The sequence below is a fragment of the Eumetopias jubatus genome, unplaced genomic scaffold (genome assembly GCF_037043125.1).
Source record: "Eumetopias jubatus isolate StellerSeaLion01/CBP00866 unplaced genomic scaffold, mEumJub1_p1.0 scaffold_12, whole genome shotgun sequence".
Classification (NCBI taxonomy): Eukaryota; Metazoa; Chordata; class Mammalia; order Carnivora; family Otariidae; genus Eumetopias; species Eumetopias jubatus.
The window spans coordinates 75,357,631-75,375,975 of NW_028274818.1; the positions used below are offsets into that span (position 1 = coordinate 75,357,631).

The 18,345-nt window shown below is 44.4% G+C and overlaps 1 protein-coding gene across 12 annotated transcripts in view; it reads left to right on the forward strand.

Moving 5' to 3' along the window:
- RBFOX1 (RNA binding fox-1 homolog 1) overlaps positions 1-18,345 on the forward strand; it is a 2,047,095-nt gene that overhangs the window by 1,986,432 nt on the left and 42,318 nt on the right. For 8 of the 12 annotated variants that reach the window (XM_028117531.2, XM_088016933.1, XM_088016935.1 and 5 more), the window contains 2 exons: positions 2,081-2,213; positions 15,738-15,777. In XM_028117531.2, coding sequence (XP_027973332.2) covers positions 2,081-2,213; positions 15,738-15,777 — 173 coding nt within the window. The remainder of the gene's footprint in view (positions 1-2,080; positions 2,214-15,737; positions 15,778-18,345) is intronic. The other 4 variants (XM_088016928.1, XM_028117529.1, XM_028117530.1 and 1 more) reach the window with 1 other exon arrangement.

Below are 18,345 nucleotides of genomic sequence, written 5' to 3' on the forward strand. Positions count from 1 at the left end.
TGGTGAGAGAAAGATCTGGTGGAATCCATGAGAACACGCAGAGAATTGCAGGTGATAGTCCGTCAGTCTTCACTTCGGGTTCAAGGGTTCTATTGCAGTCCGTGCGATTCTGTGAGGTGTAAAGGATTGGGGATGGCTGTTTCATCTCCCCATTCCCTGCCATGCCCCCCTGCAACGCAGCTAGGGTATAGCGTATCCAAGGACGCTGTGGCTAATGAATAGATGGGGTTCTGTGCCTGTATATGGTGGTAAGAAGGGGAGAGGCCCCCCGCGCCTTGGCAGTTTGGATATAAGCTAGAAGCAACTTCAACACAGCCTGAGACACAACATCCTATGAGCGGTTAGGTGTTCCCCCAAATGGAGCTCCCAGAGAGAGGCGTGCGTGTGTTGATTACCTACATTTGAGAGCCTCCCTTGTGGTAGGACGTTCTGAGCATGGAGGCTCCTGTCCCTCCCAGCCTTGTCTGTCCTTACATACACTGTGTGAACTCCCAGGAGAAGGGGAGCAGGGGAGGAAACCCTTGCCGCCCTGCTTCCTTCTACCTGTTTCTCCCTCCCTCTGGAAAGCTCCTGTGTGTCAGAGTAGCGGGTCGGGAAAAGAACCTGGGACGAGGAGAGGAGGTTGCAGAGAGAGTCTGTCCATCCAACTTACAACTTAGTTCTCTTGTTTATGTATTTAAGCTGCCCCTACGTTCCATCAGGTGTCCAATATTTAGAACCTACTATGGGTAAGATCAGGGGGCTTTTGCTGACTCCGGGAGGCACGGGCAGAAGCGAAGACAGATGAGCGGTGGGGGGGCGGAATCCTGGAGCAACTTGCCGGTTGATAGGGGAGAGAAGAGGTAACACCTTGACTGACCCCCTCTTTTTGAAACTAATACCTGCGAGAGGTTGGGTGTTTTGCGCCTTTAATATAGATTTCCTGCCACAGTGATTCCCCAGAAAAGTGCCTCCTCCCTGGGATGCGGTTTGGGCGCCCTGCCTGCAGTTTAGTGGGGATGGCACGCTCGAGACTGGCACCGTGAGAGCACTGTGAGATTCAGACACACAGAAGGAAGCAGAAGTGGTTTCCTGAAGGCTTCCTGGGCCCCAGTGGGTCCAGATTTGCAGACACCCTAGGAGGAAGGACATCCCAGGCAGAGGCAAGAGAATGAAATATCAGGGGTCTCTGGCATCAGGCTTAATTTCCCTCTTGATTCCTCAGCAAGCCATCCCACTCAGAATTTTCCTCTGAGGAGGAAAACTCAGCCCACACCCTCTTCTGAAGAGTTGAGTTCCCAGACTTCTCTGTAATTACGGTTGTTGTGTGTGCCTTAAAAGCTGTTAAATGGTTTGGAGGCTGATGGGATATCAGTAACCATTTGTTTCTTGGCACATAATGGGTTTGCACACTTGTGATGCATGCACGTGTCTGTAGGAACACTGTATTGCAATTAAAAATTTTTAACTAGCAATATATGTACATAAAGGAAAATGTGGGAAATAAATAACGGGATAGGGAAAGCAATCAGTAGATAACTAACACACACACACAGTTCAGCCCCAGAGATAACTAGGAACACACTGAAATTATGTATATGTACACACAAGTGTATGCGTATATAAATATGCACATGTACACATTCACTTACACAGGCACACACCTATGTGTGGATACATCATGCATGTATATTGTGTGCCCAGACACATAAATCTCTATAACACACAATATACGTATATGTGTGTATAGACAGATGCAGAGATGTTGGCAACACAAGGCACATACTTCTTGCAGTCTACCTTTGTAGAATTTTAACTTTGTGCAGTGAGCTTGTCTCCCGTTACTACGAATTCTTTGTAAATGTTTGCCATTTACCATATTCTCTTGGGCACAGGGACCACCGCCTTAACTAGCCCACTCTGTCTGGAATTGCGCCTTGACCTCCTCCCTGCTGCTGCCTTTGGAACCCTGCCTTCCGGACGAGGGCCAGGTGTCGAGCCTCGGCCCGCAGAGCGAAGGGTCCTGGGTGGGCAGGTTGCCCTCCACGACAGGTGTGCTTCTGAAAACCTTTGCTCTGCTCTCTCCTTTCCCACCCTGCAGTGCCCGGCTTCCCGTATCCAGCCGCCACCGCCGCGGCCGCCTACCGAGGGGCACACCTACGAGGCCGCGGCCGCACCGTGTACAACACCTTCCGGGCCGCGGCGCCCCCGCCCCCGATCCCGGCCTACGGCGGGTAAGTGGGGCGGCCTCCCCGCCGCAACGGCCTCCCGCACCAGCCCCCTCCCGTTTTTGTGAGTGCATGCTGGTCTTGACTGCCCCACCAGAACCGCCCCAGCATGCAGCCCGGCGCGCGCCTGCCATGGAGCACCTTGCAAAGAGTATTGAAAAATGAGTGTAATTTGTCCTGTCATGGTTGGTGCCTTCAAGCATTCTACATGTCACATGTTGTTATGTAAATTCTCTCTGAGACTGAATGCTGGAGAACAGAGAAATGGCTACAGCCAAAGATGTATTTCTGATGATTGCAAACATCTGGTTATTAAGGAGGTTGGATCACATTTGCCCCTTGAATCTGTCCATGGAGGGACATGAAGTCCCCAAACATAAAAGTCACTGGGGTGGTCTTGCTCCGCTCCCCTAAGACACCTTGCTCATCAAGGTTTTATGAACCCTTGCCTGAGAAGAGAAAATTAGGTGTGGAGTCAAATGGAAACATTCGGAAGTTCAAAGAAATTGGAAGTAAGACCCGTTTCAGTTGGATTTTCCAAAACGGGCATTTGGCTTCCTTTCCCCTCTGCAAGGAAACGCGGGGTAATGGCTTCCCCATTGGCAGTTTGGTATCTGTGTGCATGGACTCTGGTATTGCCAAGTGAAGATCAAGGAATGACAGGGAATGCGAAGAAACAGTGGTCTTGGTGTGGTAGGCTGCAACCCCACAATGCTACCCTTTCTTTCCTCCTGTTAAGGGATCCTCCTGGAACATTCAGGCACCCCTGGAGTCAGGGAGAAAGGGATTTCTCAGCTGGTCCTCAGGGGATGTTTGGACTGTCCGGAGACATTTGGGGTTGTCACAGCAGGAGCAGGAAGGTGCGATGGCATCTAGGATGGGGAGGCCAGGGATGTTGCTCGACATCCACATTGCACAGGACGGCCCCCAACGCAAAGAGTTATCAGACCCCAAATGTCAGTAGCGCTACTCAGAACAACTCAGCCATGCCCAAGGCAGTGTGGCATAAGGCTTTACCAGCCAACGACTGGCTTTCTGGTCTGTAGAAAGAATATGGCTGTGTTCCAGGCTGTATGAAAAGGGTTAATGCATTTTTTATAGCTCTGTTCCTTATAAATCTTTTAGAAAACCTGAATTAGCCTAGATTATCTCTCTATTATACTGATGACAAAGGGAACCACTCTTTTTTTCATTATGTATTCACATCTCACCCATTGCAGAGGAGAGCACTTGAAGTGTTTCAAACACAAATGCAATGAGACAAAGTTAAGAATATAAATAAATGAATCTAGATTCAGTCTTCAGGAGGAGAAAATAAAGGCAGAGAAATTGGTCCGTGTTCATTGTTTCTTGTGTTGTCATTAGCCTTGGGTCACTTGTGAGTTTCTTAGTGGACAAAACAATAGTGAAAATGTCTTTCTCATAGAAAGATGGTGGATAATAACAAACCAAGGATGAATTTGCCCTAAATTCTCTCCACCCTCCAAAAACATGCATCTGCACCTCTGGAAGCCTTTATCTGACCACGTGATATAAAGAAGCATCCACAATGTTAATCATTATTTCCAGCCCCACAGTATTGAGCCCGTTTTATAGACCCAGAAATGCAGAAATAAAGACGTGTTATTCCCAAGGTCACACAGTAAGTTGTTATGAAGGGAAAAAAACCCACCAAGTTACCCTGTAGGCTCATGTAATTACTAAAGCAAGATGCATAAGCCATAAATACAAAATTGCATGTTTATACCACATTAGTTTGTCTGAAAATTATTATCTTAGTAGACGGTAATTGTAGCTTTTTGGTATATGTACCCTCAGTATCTCACTACTATACTGAACAGGAAAAAAAAAATAAAATTATATGGCTTATCCTCACATGAACAATTTATAAAAATCTCCCAAAATAACACACCTGCTGTAAAATTGAAATTCGCTAACTTACAATGAACTTGCTCTTTGCCAGGGAAGAACCATGCATAACTAATTAATGCCACATTCACCAGGGAGAGACACAGGCATCTCCAAATGGTGAAGCAACGTGTGTGACTGCTTCAGATGTGACTTAATTTAAATCCTCCAGCAAGTTTCCTAATCATTTTGGTTATAATGGTACACGGTGCCTCTTTGCTGGTAATATTCCAAGTGGAATCCTGAAACCACTGTTAGTAGTAAGATGAAATTCTCAACACAGGAGGAGGACGGGCAGAAGGGCTAGGGATGTGCGTGTCCATGTCTGCGAGTTCTATAAGAGCAAAGTGCTGGTTGAAAATAGGAGACTCAGTGAGGGTGTTTTGCTATATTACAAACTACCTGGGTGCACTGGTGCCTAATGAGAAACTGTGAACCCTGCATCTTAAAGGAAGGTTTCCCTTTTCTTCTGCTTGTTGGCTGAGGCTGCAGGAGACTGCAGGGCGGGCAGCTCATTTTGGAAAGAATAGCAGAGGACAGCTCATGTCCCAGCAGATATGGGCTGGAGTGGTGAGAGCCCTGAGCTTGAGTGGAAGTGAACAGCAGAGAGATTGGAAACCTACTTCTGTTTCCAGAAAGTGACGTTATCAGGATTCAGGTGGTCCAGGTGATTGTGTGGATTTCCTGTAGCCGTTTGTCTCCAAAGTCCTTTTGGGGAGATTTGTGGAGTCCACTAATGTCTTTACTCCAGTGCAGTTCAGCCTAACATCCTTTTTCTCAGTTCCACTGCATTGTCTTGCACCTTTGAGGAGTTCCTTCTAGTTAGGGGCAGGGAGCACCATATAAGTTAATAATTTCAATAAATGTGATAAGTGATAAGGGTCTTCTGTGAGCACCAAGGAAGGCCCCTTAGCTCCGCTTGGGTTTTTAGGGGCTTCCAGCAAAAGAAGAAATGTAGGATGCACTGAAGTCCAACCACTTGCTAAATTGCCATGCTGAGATCCCATTCCTCCATTCTCCATCACACCCACTGAACCCCATCTTTTCTAAAATGTCACCCGGCGAGCTGCATACACACACAAACACACACTCTCTCTCTCTCTCATAAAATTTAAAAAGAAATCCCACAGAACCTCCATGGCTACTTCTGTGGAACTTTGGGCGACCCTTGGAGGTATCCAACATCGAGATAGTCATACGGGCAGATTCACCAAGCACGCCTTCCCATTCATCCATTTCCTTTGATTGATTTGGTTTTCTCCTCCACATCCTGGTATTCTCTGAAGTGCCCCCCAGCAAGTAAAGAACACAGGTTCTAGGAAAGCCCTATTCTCTTCTTTCTCACATAGCTAAAAAGAAATTTCTTGGGACATTAATACGTGATCATTTGCTCTGGGGGAGAGTGTTCTGCTTGGACCATGGAGGGTCCACAGGAATGGGTGGAAAACCTAGATTGATCCAGCCAACTCACTGTTGATTGTCAACATTAACTGAATGAGGATGGGTGATGAGTTAGAAACCTAGTGTCTGACCACTTTCCTAAGAAGCTCCTGCAGACCACAGAGTTGGCTTTGGATGGAAGCACTTCAATAGTTTATGGAATATGTAGGTCATAAATAAAATATTAATTAGTGAATGGTTTCCGAGAGAGCTGAATCACTTGGTCTGCCATATTTCTCCTTGCATTTAATTCTGGAGTCGGTTTTGATAGAGAAGCGTCCATGTCCGGTCTATCTTCCTATGGCTCACATGTGGGATAAATCACCCATTGGGCAATTGCCATCCAAAGGAGCTTGCAGATTGATGACCCATGGATGGAGATGGCAGGTAGATGCACTGGAGACACATCCCCCAGACTCAGTACAACATCTGATACTAAAAGACAGCAACTGAACCCCAACACCCTCCCATAGGAATACCGTGAGACTGGCCTCACCAAATTCTTGTTCTTAATTAGCTACTTAACTATTAAGCAGCTACTTACCAGGTGCTTGCTGTGTACCATGCATATCATCTGGGGACACAGTAGAGTGCTCTAATGGAGCATCAAAGAATGTTTTAAAAATTGTTACTATTCTAAGCTAAAAGTCCAGTATCTGCTACAGGGTTTTGGTCTTGGTTCTCTGGGTATCTTTGAACAAGGTGTTCTATACTTTCTCAGGAAATTAGTTATGACACATCTATGTACAACTTCTCCGAGTTACCTTGAGAAGTGGTTTGAGGACACTGTGCTATTTTTGTGTATTGGAGAGATGTGGTAGTATTCCAGGAAAAAACTCTTAAAGCTGGCCTATGCAAGAATAAACCCCACACATAGATCCTTGGGAACGCTTTCGGGGTAGGTCCTAGGAAAGTGTCTGACACCAGCCTCTGGAGCTATGTGTATGTGCCTTTCTGGCTATAAATCAACCACACTTTCTGGCTTTAATTTCTAAATGTCTAAACCTCAGACTGTATTGTCTATTGTTTGGGACCTTTCTCATTTAATATGAACACTAGGAACTAAAGTCATCATCCATTATCAGAATATTTTCCAGAATTCTCTCTAGCTTTTTGTTTGTGTGTTCAGTTTTTGGTGTGAATTCTTGTTCAAACTTCCAGCCAGTTTTAAAGTGTGACCTCTTTTACATTTTTTAAAAAGCTTCTGATTTGACTGCACCTATAGACAAACACCATAAATCAGTGGTTCTTAAATTTTGGGGTGGAGGGGAGAGTTATGTCACAGATGCCTTTAGTAATTTAATTAAAAATGGGTTTTCACTAGGAAAATGTTGGTGTACACATACATATATCTGTACACAATAATATACAAATGCCAGGGAGTTTATGGACCCATGTCTATTCAAAAACAGCTAGATTTTAAACGCATTAAAATTTTAATTCATTTTCTACTTAGAAGGGGCAGCAAGGTAGAGCAGTTTTAAATAACCTCCCCTACAGGAATGCATTTGTGGTGGGGATATATTCTGTTACACAAACAAATTGTATAGTTTGGGCATCCTCTACTTTCTTTCCCCTTTTTTTTTTTAAGTAAACTAATTTGCTGTAGTGCAATCATTCCCTGCTTGCATTCAACCAAATATTTACTCTTATTACCTTTCTAAGAAAATGAGTTGCGCATTTGCATTATGTTCTTGCAAAAACATATTGCAGGCCCAAAGTGATTGGCAAGCAATGCAATTACTTTTGCATGGCTAGACAGACCGTCTTTGCATTAAAATTAGACTGCACCTGTTCAGTGCATGACGGCAACTCCCTTCTCTTGTACGGGGCCTCGGTTAATTTATCTCTAGATCCATACTAGCCAACTCCTGCTCTCCTTTCCCTACACGTCTGGTATTTTAAGTGCACCTGTTTCGTGGGGCTTTAAAAAGTCTTTGGACGCATTCCTGGAAACCAGCGTTAGAGTCTGTAAGAGCTTTCTGTTATTTATTTATTTATTTATTTATTTATTTATTTATTTATTTTTTACATCATTAGTTTTTAATATAGTGTTCCATGGTTCATTGTGCATAATACCCAGTGCTCCACGCAGAATGTGCCCTCTTTAATACCCATCACCAGGCTAACCCATCCCCCCACGCCCCTCCCCTCTAGAACCCTCAGTTTGTTTTTCAGAGTCCATCGTCTCTCATGGTTCGTCTCCCCCTCCGATTTCCACCCCCTCATTCTTCCCTTCCTGCTATCTTCTTCTTTTTTTTTTTTCTTAACATATATTGCATTATTTGCTTCAGAGGTACAGATCTGTGATTCAACAGTCTTGCACAATTCACAGCGCTCACCATAGCACATACCCTCCCCAATGTCTATCACCCAGCCACCCCATCCCTCCCACCCCCACCACTCCAGCAACCCTCAGTTTGTTTCCTGCGATTAAGAATTCCTCATATCAGTGAGGTCATAGGATACATGTCTTTCTCTGATTGACTTATTTCACTCAGCATAACACCCTCCAGTCCATCCACATCGCTGCAAATGGCAAGATCTCATTCCTTTTGATGGCTGCATAATATTCCATTGTGTAAATATACCACATCTTCTTTATCCACTCATCTGTCGATGGACATCTTGGCTCTTTCCAAAGTTTGGCTATTGTGGACATTGCTGCTATAAACATTGGGGTGCACGTACCCCTTCGGATCCCTACATTTGTATCTTTGGGGTGAATACCCAGTAGTGCAATTGCTGGGTCGTATGGTAGTTCCATTTTCAACTTTTTGAGGAACCTCCATACTGTTTTCCTGAGGGGTTGCGCCAGCTTGCATTCCCACCAACAGTGTAAGAGGGTTCCCCTTTCTCCACATCCCCGCCAACATCTGTCGTTTCCTGACTTGTTAATTTTAGCCATTCTGATGGGTGTGAGGTGGTATCTCATTGAGGTTTTGATTTGGATTTCCCTGATGCCGAGCGATGTTGAGCACTTTTTCATGTGCCTGTTGGCCATTTGGATGTCTTCTTTGGAAAAATGTCTGCTCATGTCTTCTGCCCATTTCTTGATTGGACTATTCTTTCGGTGTTGAGTTTGATAAGTTCTTTATAAATTTTGGATACTAGCCCTTTATCTGATATGTCATTTGCAAATATTTTCTCCCATTCTGTCGGTTGTCTTTTGGTTTTGTGGACTGTTTCTTTTGCTGTGCAAAAGCTTTTTATCTTGATGAAATCCCAATAGTTCATTTTTGCCCTTGCTTCCCTTGCCTTTGGCGATGTTTCTAGGAAGAAGTTCCTGTGGCTGAGGTCGAAGAGGTTGCTGCCTGTGTTCTCCTTTAGGATTTTGATGGACTCCTGTCTCACATTTAGGTCTTTCAACCATTTGGAGTCTGTTTTTGTGTGTGGTATAAGGAAACGGTCCAGTTTCATTCTTCTGCCTGTGGCTGTCCAATGTTCCCAACACCATTTGTTGAAGAGATTGTCTTTTTTCCATTGGACATTCTTTCCTGCTTTGTCAAAGATGAGTTGACCATAGAGTTGAGGGTCCATTTCTGGGCTCTCGATTCTGTTCCATTGATCTATGTGTCTGTTCTTGTCCCAGTACCATACTGTCTTGATGATGACAGCTTTGTAATAGAGCTGGAAGTCCGGAATTGTGATGCCACCAGCTTTGCTTTGCTTTTTCAACATTCCTCTGGCTGTTCGGGGTCTTTCCTGGTTCCATATAAATTTTAGGATTATTTGTTCCATTTCTTTGAAAAAAGTAGATGGTATCTTGATGGGGATTGCGTTGGATGTGTAGCTTGCTCTAGGTAGCATTGACATCTTCACAATGTTTGTTCTCCCAATCCATGAGCATGGAACGTTTTTCCATTTCTTTGTGTCTTCCTCAATTTCTTTCCTGAGTATTTTATAGTTTTCTGAGTACAGATCCTTTGCCTCTTTGGTTAGATTTATCCCTAGGTATCTTATGGTTTTGGGTGCAGTTGTAAATGGGATCGACTCCTTGATTTGTCTCTCTTCTGTCTTGGTGGTGGTGTATAGGAATGCCACTGATTTCTGTGCATTGATTTTATATCCTGCCACTTTACTGAATTGCTGTATGAGTTCTAGCAGTTTTGGGGTGGAGTCTTTTGGATTTTCCACATACAGTATCATATCATCTGCAAAGAGTGAGAGTTTGACTTCCTCTTTGCCGATTTGGATGCCTTTGATTCTTTTTGTTGTCTGATTGCTGTGGCTAGGACTTCTAATACTATGTTGAAGAACAGTGGTGAGAGTGGACATCCCTGCCGCGTCCCTGACCTTAGGGGGAAAGCTCTCAGTTTTTCCCCATTGAGAATGATATTTGCTGTGGGTTTTTCATAGATGGCTTTTATGATATTGAGGTAGGTACCCTCTATCCCTATACTCTGAAGAGTTTTGATCAAGAAAGGATGCTGTACTTTGTCAAATGCTTTTTCTGCATCTATTGAGAGGATCATATGATTCTTGTTCTTTCTTATGTTAATGTATTGTATCACGTTGATTGATTTGCGGATGTTGAACCAGCCTTGCAGCCCAGGGATAAATCCCACTTGGTTATGGTGAATAATCCTTTTAATGTACTGTTGGATCCTATTGGCTAGTATTTTGGTGAGAATGTTTGCATCCATGTTCATCAAGGATATTGGTCTGTAATTCTCCTTTTTGATGGGGTCTTTGGTGTGGGGATCAAGGTAATGGTGGCCTCATAAAATGAGTTTGGAAGTTTTCCTTCCATTTCTATTTTTTGGAACAGTTTCAGGAGAATAGGTATTAATTCTTCTTGAAATGTTTGGTAGAATTCCCCTGGGAAGCCATCTGGCCCTGGGCTTTTGTTTGTTGGGAGATTTTTGATGACTGCTTCAATTTCCTTAGTGTTTATAGGTCTGTTCAGGTTTTCTATATCTTCCTGGTTCAGTTTTGGTAGCTGATACATCTCTAGGAATGAATCCATTTCTTCCAGGTTATCTAATTTGCTGGCATAGAGTTGCTCATAATATGTTCTTATAATTGTTTGTATTTCTTTGGTGTTCGTTGTGATCTCTCCTCTTTCATTCATGATTTTGTTGATTTGGGTCATTTCTCTTTTCTTTTTGATAAGTCTGGCCAGGGTTTTATCAATCTTGTAAATTCTTTCAAAGAACCAGCTCCTAGTTTCATTGGTCTGTTCTACTGTTCTTTTGGTTTCTATTTCATTGAGTTCTGCTCTGATCTTTATGATTTCTCTTCTCCTGCTGGGTTTAGGCTTTATTTGCTGTTTTTTCTCTAGCTCCTTTAGGTGTAGGGTTAGGTTGTGTATTTGAGACCTTTCTTGTTTCTTGAGAAAGGCTTGTATTGCTATATACTTTCCTCTCAGGACTGCCTTTTCTGCATCCCAGAGATTTTGAACAGTTGTGTTTTCATTTTCATTGGTTTCCATGAATTTTTTTAATTCTTCTTTAATTTCCTGGTTGACCCATTCATTCTTTAGTAGGATGCTCTTTAGCCTCCATGTATTTGAGTTCTTTCCGACTTTCCTCTTGTGATTGAGTTCTAGTTTCAAAGCATTGTGGTCTGAAAATATGCAGGGAATAATCCCAGTCTTTTGGTACCGGTTGAGACCTGATTTGTGACCTAGGATGTGATCTATTCTGGAGAATGTTCCATGGGCACCAGAGAAGAATGTGTATTCCATGGCTTTGGGATGGAATGTTCTGAATATGTCTGTGAAGTCCATTTGGTCCAGTGTGTCATTTAAAGTCTTTATTTCCTTGTTGATCTTTTGCTTAGATGATCTGTCCATTTCAGTCAGGGGGGTGTTAAAGTCCCCCACTATTATTGTATTGTCAATGTGTTTCTTTGCTTTTGTTATTAATTGGCTCATACAATTGGCTGCTCCCATGTTAGGAGCATAGATATTTATAATTGTTAGATCTTCTTGTTGGATAGACCCTTTAAGTAGGATATAGCGTCCTTCCTCATCTCTTATTACAGTCTTTGGTTTAAAATCTAATTTGTCTGATATAAGGATTGCCACCCCAGCTTTCTTTTGGTGTCCATTAGCATAGTAAATGATTTTCCACCCCTTCAGTTTCAATGTGGGGGTGTCTTTGGGTCTAAAATGAGTCTCTTGCAGACAGCATATCCATGGGTCTTTTTTTTTTAATCCAATCTGATAGCCTTTGTCTTTTGATTGGGGCATTTAGCCCATTTACACTCAGGGTAACTATTGAAAGGTATGAATTTAGTGCCATTGTATTGCCTGTAAAGTGACTGTTACTGTATATTGTCTGTATTCCTTTCTGGTCCATGCTACTTTTAGGCTCTCTCTTTTTAGAGGACCCCTTTCAGTATTTCTTGTAGGGCTGGTTTCATGTTTGCAAATTCCTTTAGTTTTTGTTTGTCCTGGAAGATTTTTATCTCTCCTTCTATTTTCAATGACAGCCTAGATGGATATAGTATTCTCGGCTGCATATTTTTCTCGTTTAGTGCTCTGAATCTAGCATGCCTGTCCTTTCTGGCCTGACAGGTCTCTGTGGATAGGTCTGTTGCCAATCTAATGTTTCTACCATTAGAGGTTACATATCTCTTCTCCCAAGCTGCTTTCAGGATTTTCCTGTAAGAGCTTTCTTATAACCAGCTCCTGTTTAGAATAGGGCCTAGAACACTGGTCATTCTCCTAGGTCATTGCCGTCACAAATGTAAAGAAAAAGAACACATGGAAGGCGGTGTCCCACAGAATGATGAGCCTATTCGTCCCCGGGCCAGCAGCATCAGCGTCCCCTGATCCTTGTTAGGAATTGGAATTCTTAGACCCCCATCCAGATCTCTTGAGTCAGAAACTCTGGGCTGGGTGTGGGGCCCAGTCATCTGTGTTTTAACAAGCCCTCAGGTGACCTTGCGGGCCTGCTGGAGTTTGACCACTATCCGCCACAGCAGTTCAAAGAGGACTGAGAAGCCAAGACTCCCTGGACTAGAATCTTAGCTCAGCCAACAGGTGGCTCACTCCAGTTTAGTTTCTTTACATCTGAAGGGCAATGCCAGTTTTCTCCAACTCATGGGGGTATAATGAGGGTGAAATGGGCTAATGAGTACACGACGCTTAGACCAGGGACTGACACAGAGTCATCATTCTAGAAACGTGAGGACCAGTCGTGTTTGGACTTGGGCTATCGCCAACAGCTTAGAGGAGAAACAGCATTTTGATGAAAGTGGCAGCCCATCAGCTGACTTTGTTTCAGACCACCGAGGCAGCCATATCAGTTCCTTGGTTTTAGAGTTATCCTGAGAATAGATCACTCACCCTCTCCATCATCCCCTCCCCCGCGCAACGTGCAGGTGCAGCACTCAGTGAAAATGGGCACTCCCTGCGGGGTGTGGTTTATAACCGCAGTGGGAATTCTCAGTTTCCTTTCTCAGCCAAGTCCCGCAGTCTCCTGGGCCTCTGAGCCCTGCAGGCCCCTTAAGGAGGAGCCCGGGACCCTCTGGACCTAGGGCTTGCATGGTCTGTTCCCTTTGCCTGGACTGCTCTTCTTCCCCCCCGACAAGGCTGAGGCTTTGCGATCTCCGAGGCACTTACTCAGCCACCCTCACCTCTGCTGCCAGCCCTCCTCCTTCCGCTACCCTTTTCGAGCACCTGTTCCTCCTCCACCCCCATCCACGCTGCAATTTTACTTTTATGTACATGCGTGCACATGACTTTGTGACAACGTGGCCCCTCCCTGTGAAGCTCCCCAAGGGCCGGTTTAGTGATGGACACACTCTGGCTTGTCTGTGCCTTTCGTATAGTTGTTGGAGGACAGTAAGCATCTCGGGAGCAGAGAGAAAGTACTCATCATTCGGTGTGTGGGGGCTTGTCAAAATGAGGATGCTGGATCACATTTTCTCCTTGGTTCTCCATCTCATAAATGTGGGATGTCAGAGGCCCAGAGGAATTTTCCATGGCCCACGGTGGAGGGCCAAGCCGGGCACACAGTTTCCCCTGCTGAATGAGGGCCAATGTCAGGGCCTGCTCTTGCCTCCCTTCTGAGAGTTGTTGGTGTCCAAAGACTTGACACGGAGGCTTGCAGCCAGCCACCACGCACAAGAACCTGAGCTGGCGAAAGAGGCCACTCTTCCAGCTGGACCCAAGCTCAGACATTCCCGATCCCCGTGGGTGTGCATGGGAACAGCCCCATGTCTAGGCTGGGCTTGCCTCTTCGTGATTCCCAGAAGCGCAGTCACAGACTGGGTCCCTGTCTACATATATGTAGACAGAGGCATTATTTCCCATTTTTATATTAATATGTAGTTAAAATATGAATATTTTGTTCATCCCCGGATCACTTTCTGTACTCCGATGTCAAGCACTGTGCTCGTTGCTTTGCACGCAGCACCCCGCTGTATCCTCCTTTGACGTAGCCAGTTCCTAGCCTCTCACCCCATTTTACAGATGAGTATGATGCTCAGAGAGCATAAGCAATGAGCCCAGTGGCTCACAGCTAGCTGCTGGTTGGTGATGCTGTGACCAGATGCCCATGTAGTTTCCGTTTAACTTGGCTTTTGAAGGATGACCTGGTTTTGGAGGAGGATATTGGGAGAGCAGGTGTTCCCAGCAGAGGCATAGCAATGAAAGAATGGGGCAGAAGCAGAAGCCATTTTGCCACGGCTACACAACTCACCTCTGTGGTTCAGGGCCCAGACTTAATATTTGTCACTCTCGCCTGTTTCCTCAGATCTGTTCCAAGTCCTATTGGCAGAGGCTGGCCCCGCCTTTTGACCCCCAGCAGACACTATCGATGTTGGGAAAGCTGAAAGCATAGCTCAGGATTCCGAATACCTCAGTATCTCAGATTAGGGTTTTATGCTGCTTGATGAGTGCTCTTGTGAACTGTGTTCCTCTTGGATCAAAATGAAAATAGCCAAAAGCGATTCCTGCCAACCTCCTTAGCGTGTGAAATCCCTGTCACATTTTTAAGGATAATGGTACTTGGGGTCTAGCCAGTCAAGTCCGAAAAGCTCTGAGGAGCGCTCTATAGGGTTCTCCAGCAAACCAGTGTCACCGCTGTGTGTGCGTGTGTGCGTGTTTCGAGTGCCTTCCTTTGGCTCCATATGCTTGGCTTACGTGTGGGTCTGCTCTCTCCCAAAACCTGCCGGCCCCCCTTTGGTAATCAAAGTCGTGTTTCTGTTAGAACCCAGCTCCATTCAATGATGGGGCTCACTGGACCTTTGCCAGAATCATAAATCATCTCTGAACTCCATGGGGAGATCTCAGGGAAAGTTATTAATAACAACTACCATCCTGTGGAAAACACGCATTTGGTAACACCTGCTTTTATACTCAGTACATCCTGTGATCCTCCTGGAGGCCTGTGAGGCATGCAGGCTCCGTGCAATCCTCACGAAACCCATTGTAATGCTTAGAAATTGGGAGCCAGTTTCCCATGATCACATGGCTGTAAGCTTTTCTTCCTGGCTGTTTCACTCAAGGTATACCAAGAAATTTCTGGAGAAGTCCAGGATATTTTCTGCCTCCTATGAAGTACCTTCTCTCTGGAATGACTGTTTGGGTGGTGACGATAGAGCCCCAGTGAGACCAGGCTTATTCAGTCATAATGTGGGGCACTTATACACATATAATCAGGGATATTTTCCTACATTTACCATGAAAGAGTGACACCTGGAATTACCAAATATAATAACTACAGGGTGAAAGAATCTAGAACATTTCTGGAATCATTTGGGTTGTCCGGCTCTCCTAAAGTCATTCAGCTACAACACATACTGAAAATGCGACCGTCTGTCCCCCTCCCCTTTATTGATCTTATATTTTAAGCAGATGATTTCCCCCGCCCCGGGGGGAGCTATGCAGTGGATTGAATGCAAACTCTGACTCACCTGTCTGTCTAGGCCACTTAAACTGAAATCTTCCTCCTTGCATTTCCACACCCCCTCCTGAAAGAGTGGGAAGTCGGGTGCCCAGCATGCCACCACGTCCTGATTCTGGGCCAGCACCAAACCCCGGCCTAATTTTCTCGGGCTGATGGACAGCTGTTGTCTCCAACCTCCTTAACCAATGTGAAAACTCTCCTCGGTTCCTGTGTTTTGGATCTTTGTGACCAGACTAACTTCACCAGTGCAGGGGTTGGTGTGTCTGCATGGGGAAATGCACTAATATGGATGTTTTTCTTTGTGTGTGCACCCTTGCAGTGTTGTTTACCAGGATGGATTTTATGGTGCAGACATTTATGTAAGTATTCATTAACGTGCATGCTACCCCTGTTTCCTCCCGGAGTCATTCTGTTTACAAGTTTGCTCCAAGTTTCCTTCTTCCGCGTCTGTGGGAAAGAGTGCAGGGGCGTATCCGCAGGGCAGAAGACCTGCTCCCGACAGCCATCACGGCTGTTGTGGGGTGGCATTAGCTCCTTCATTAGCTTCAGAAGACATGGGAACACCCCCTAAAAGAGATGGCATTTCTCTTGTGTCAAATTAAAGATTCTCCCCTCCCCCCCAAAAAAATTCTCTCAAGTTTTCGGTATGGTCTGTGTGTTTTCAGTATAATATTTAAGATAACAGCTGTAGTTACCAGCTGTAGAGCGTTAAAAGATAGTTTCATGGCTGCTTTTTTTTTTTTATATTTTCCTATAAATACATTTAATTGTTCATGGTAATAGCTCTAGAAAGAACCCCTCCCACTTTGGATGATTTTAGCCAGAAACATCTCTAACAAAATGTAAGCCAACTTGACCACGAAACCCTATTTTCTTCCTTATTCCTTCTGTTTCCCCCCCCAAACCATTACCTGACTTCGAATTGTTAGTTAAATTTAGAATTGTTTATTAAATGGTACCACTTTATTAAGCTTTTCACTTTCAGAAAAGAGTAGGATGGTTCTCATTATGGGCACCATAATTAAACTTACCTAAATAGATCTAGAGGTACTTTTTCTCCCACATTATGATATTAGCTGCAATGTTAGGAAAATAACCTGGAATAAACACAATTTAAAATAGATGGGCAGGGCCGGGGGCTGTTTTTTAAGTCATATACTTTTTTGTTACAAGTGACCTCAAATAAGTTAACTGGAATCATATTTGTCATCTTACAAACTAAATAACAAAGAAAAATAAATCCGTATGTCTGATCAAATTGATATCATTTACTGGAAAACAGGAAAGACACTATTTAATTTTCTTCCTTTTGAATTTCAAATAATTACAATTTTGAGACACAGTATTAATCTCCATCAATGATGCATATGGTTGAGTTCTATCATTGCATCTGAAATACATTTATTATAATCTGTGGGTTAGTATTCCTTTCATAATAAAATGAACAAACCTACACCCAGTGAACAACCAAGTTATTTTTCGTGTAGTTTAATCCATGCCTCCAAATACCCTCTTTAAAAAAAAAAACAAAACTTGCAATGCACACCATTATAAACAGAGAGGCAGGCTGGGGCTGGGCATCCTAGAGCCCATCCACATCCTCAGAAACCTAACCTAATGAACCCAACATCAGTCTACACCCTCCCCCAGTGTAGCCTCTAGCTAGAGCATACCTGTTTAGGGTTTTTGTTTTGTTTTTTTTTTAATTTGGGAAATGGGGAGAAGAGAAGGGATGAAAAATGAGGGAAAAAGACAATCTACCAAAAAAAAAAACAACAAAAAAAATTATCTCCATCAACAGCCACCAGTGGGGCTAGGGGGGGAGTGCCCACCTTCCTGTGCCTCAGTTTCTTCATTTGTAAACTGACAGCAATTGATTATTAATTTGTGCTGTCCTGTGGATATATCCGGTGGGCATCTTTCCCTGCCTCCTAGATGTTTGAGTAGCAGGAAGGAGGAGCTGCCCAAACGCAGAGTCTATTGGATCACAGACACGGGGAAAGAATGCACTAGAAAGAGAAGTGGGCAGATGTGTCTGTGCTGGTTGGCGCTAAAGACCACAAATGGAAATCCATGAAAACAACGCAAATGGAGGGAGCAGAGACATGCAGAAGGGAGCAAACGTGCCAGCTTCCAGACTAGGCAGGAAGATAAATTCCATTCAGGGAGGAAAGCTACGAAAAAGGTCCCTTTGTCCTTTAAGCTTCTTGAGTGGTTTTGTTTCCCCCAGATTCATCACATCTGGGCCAAGCCTGCCGGGCGTAGTGGTGTAGCCCCGACAGGTGCCTGGGTGCCGCCCGCAGAGAGATTCTGTCTGGGGGCGGCGGGTCTTGTTTTTGTCATGCTGCGCTTCCCTGGTGTCAAGGTTTAGAAGACCGTTTCTCTCATTCTTTGCTAAGCCACTCTTCTAGCCAAAAAAAAATTTAGATCATTTTCCCGCTGTTCATATTATATGACAAGATATTTCAGGAGGTGGTTCCAAATAGGCAATTAGGGGACAGAAGCACGTACTGAAATAACTTGGAGCCTTGTTTACCCAGCACTTGTTTCTGTCCTCTTTCCAAGAGGGTAGTCCAGGCCTTGCAGACCTTCCTGACTATTCTGCTCCACATAAGATGGCAAGTTGGGAATACTGCTGCCAGGCAGTGTGTGTCTGTGGGGCACAGTGAGGGACTAGACCACCTGTTAATGGCAGCAAAACAAGGGCTCATCGATGGCCTTATGTCCATTTAAGGGAAAGAAAGAATATGAGTATTTGCTGCACTCTTAAAGTTTACAGAGCAGGATTCCTCTTGGCTAGAAGTACCTTACAATCTGGAATGTGCTTCTTCAAGCTGCCACCCCTGCCTCCCTTCTTACAACTGGAACTGTCCCCAGGGCACCGTTTCTTGAAGGAATGATGATTAACAAGGTTCATAAGAAAGTAT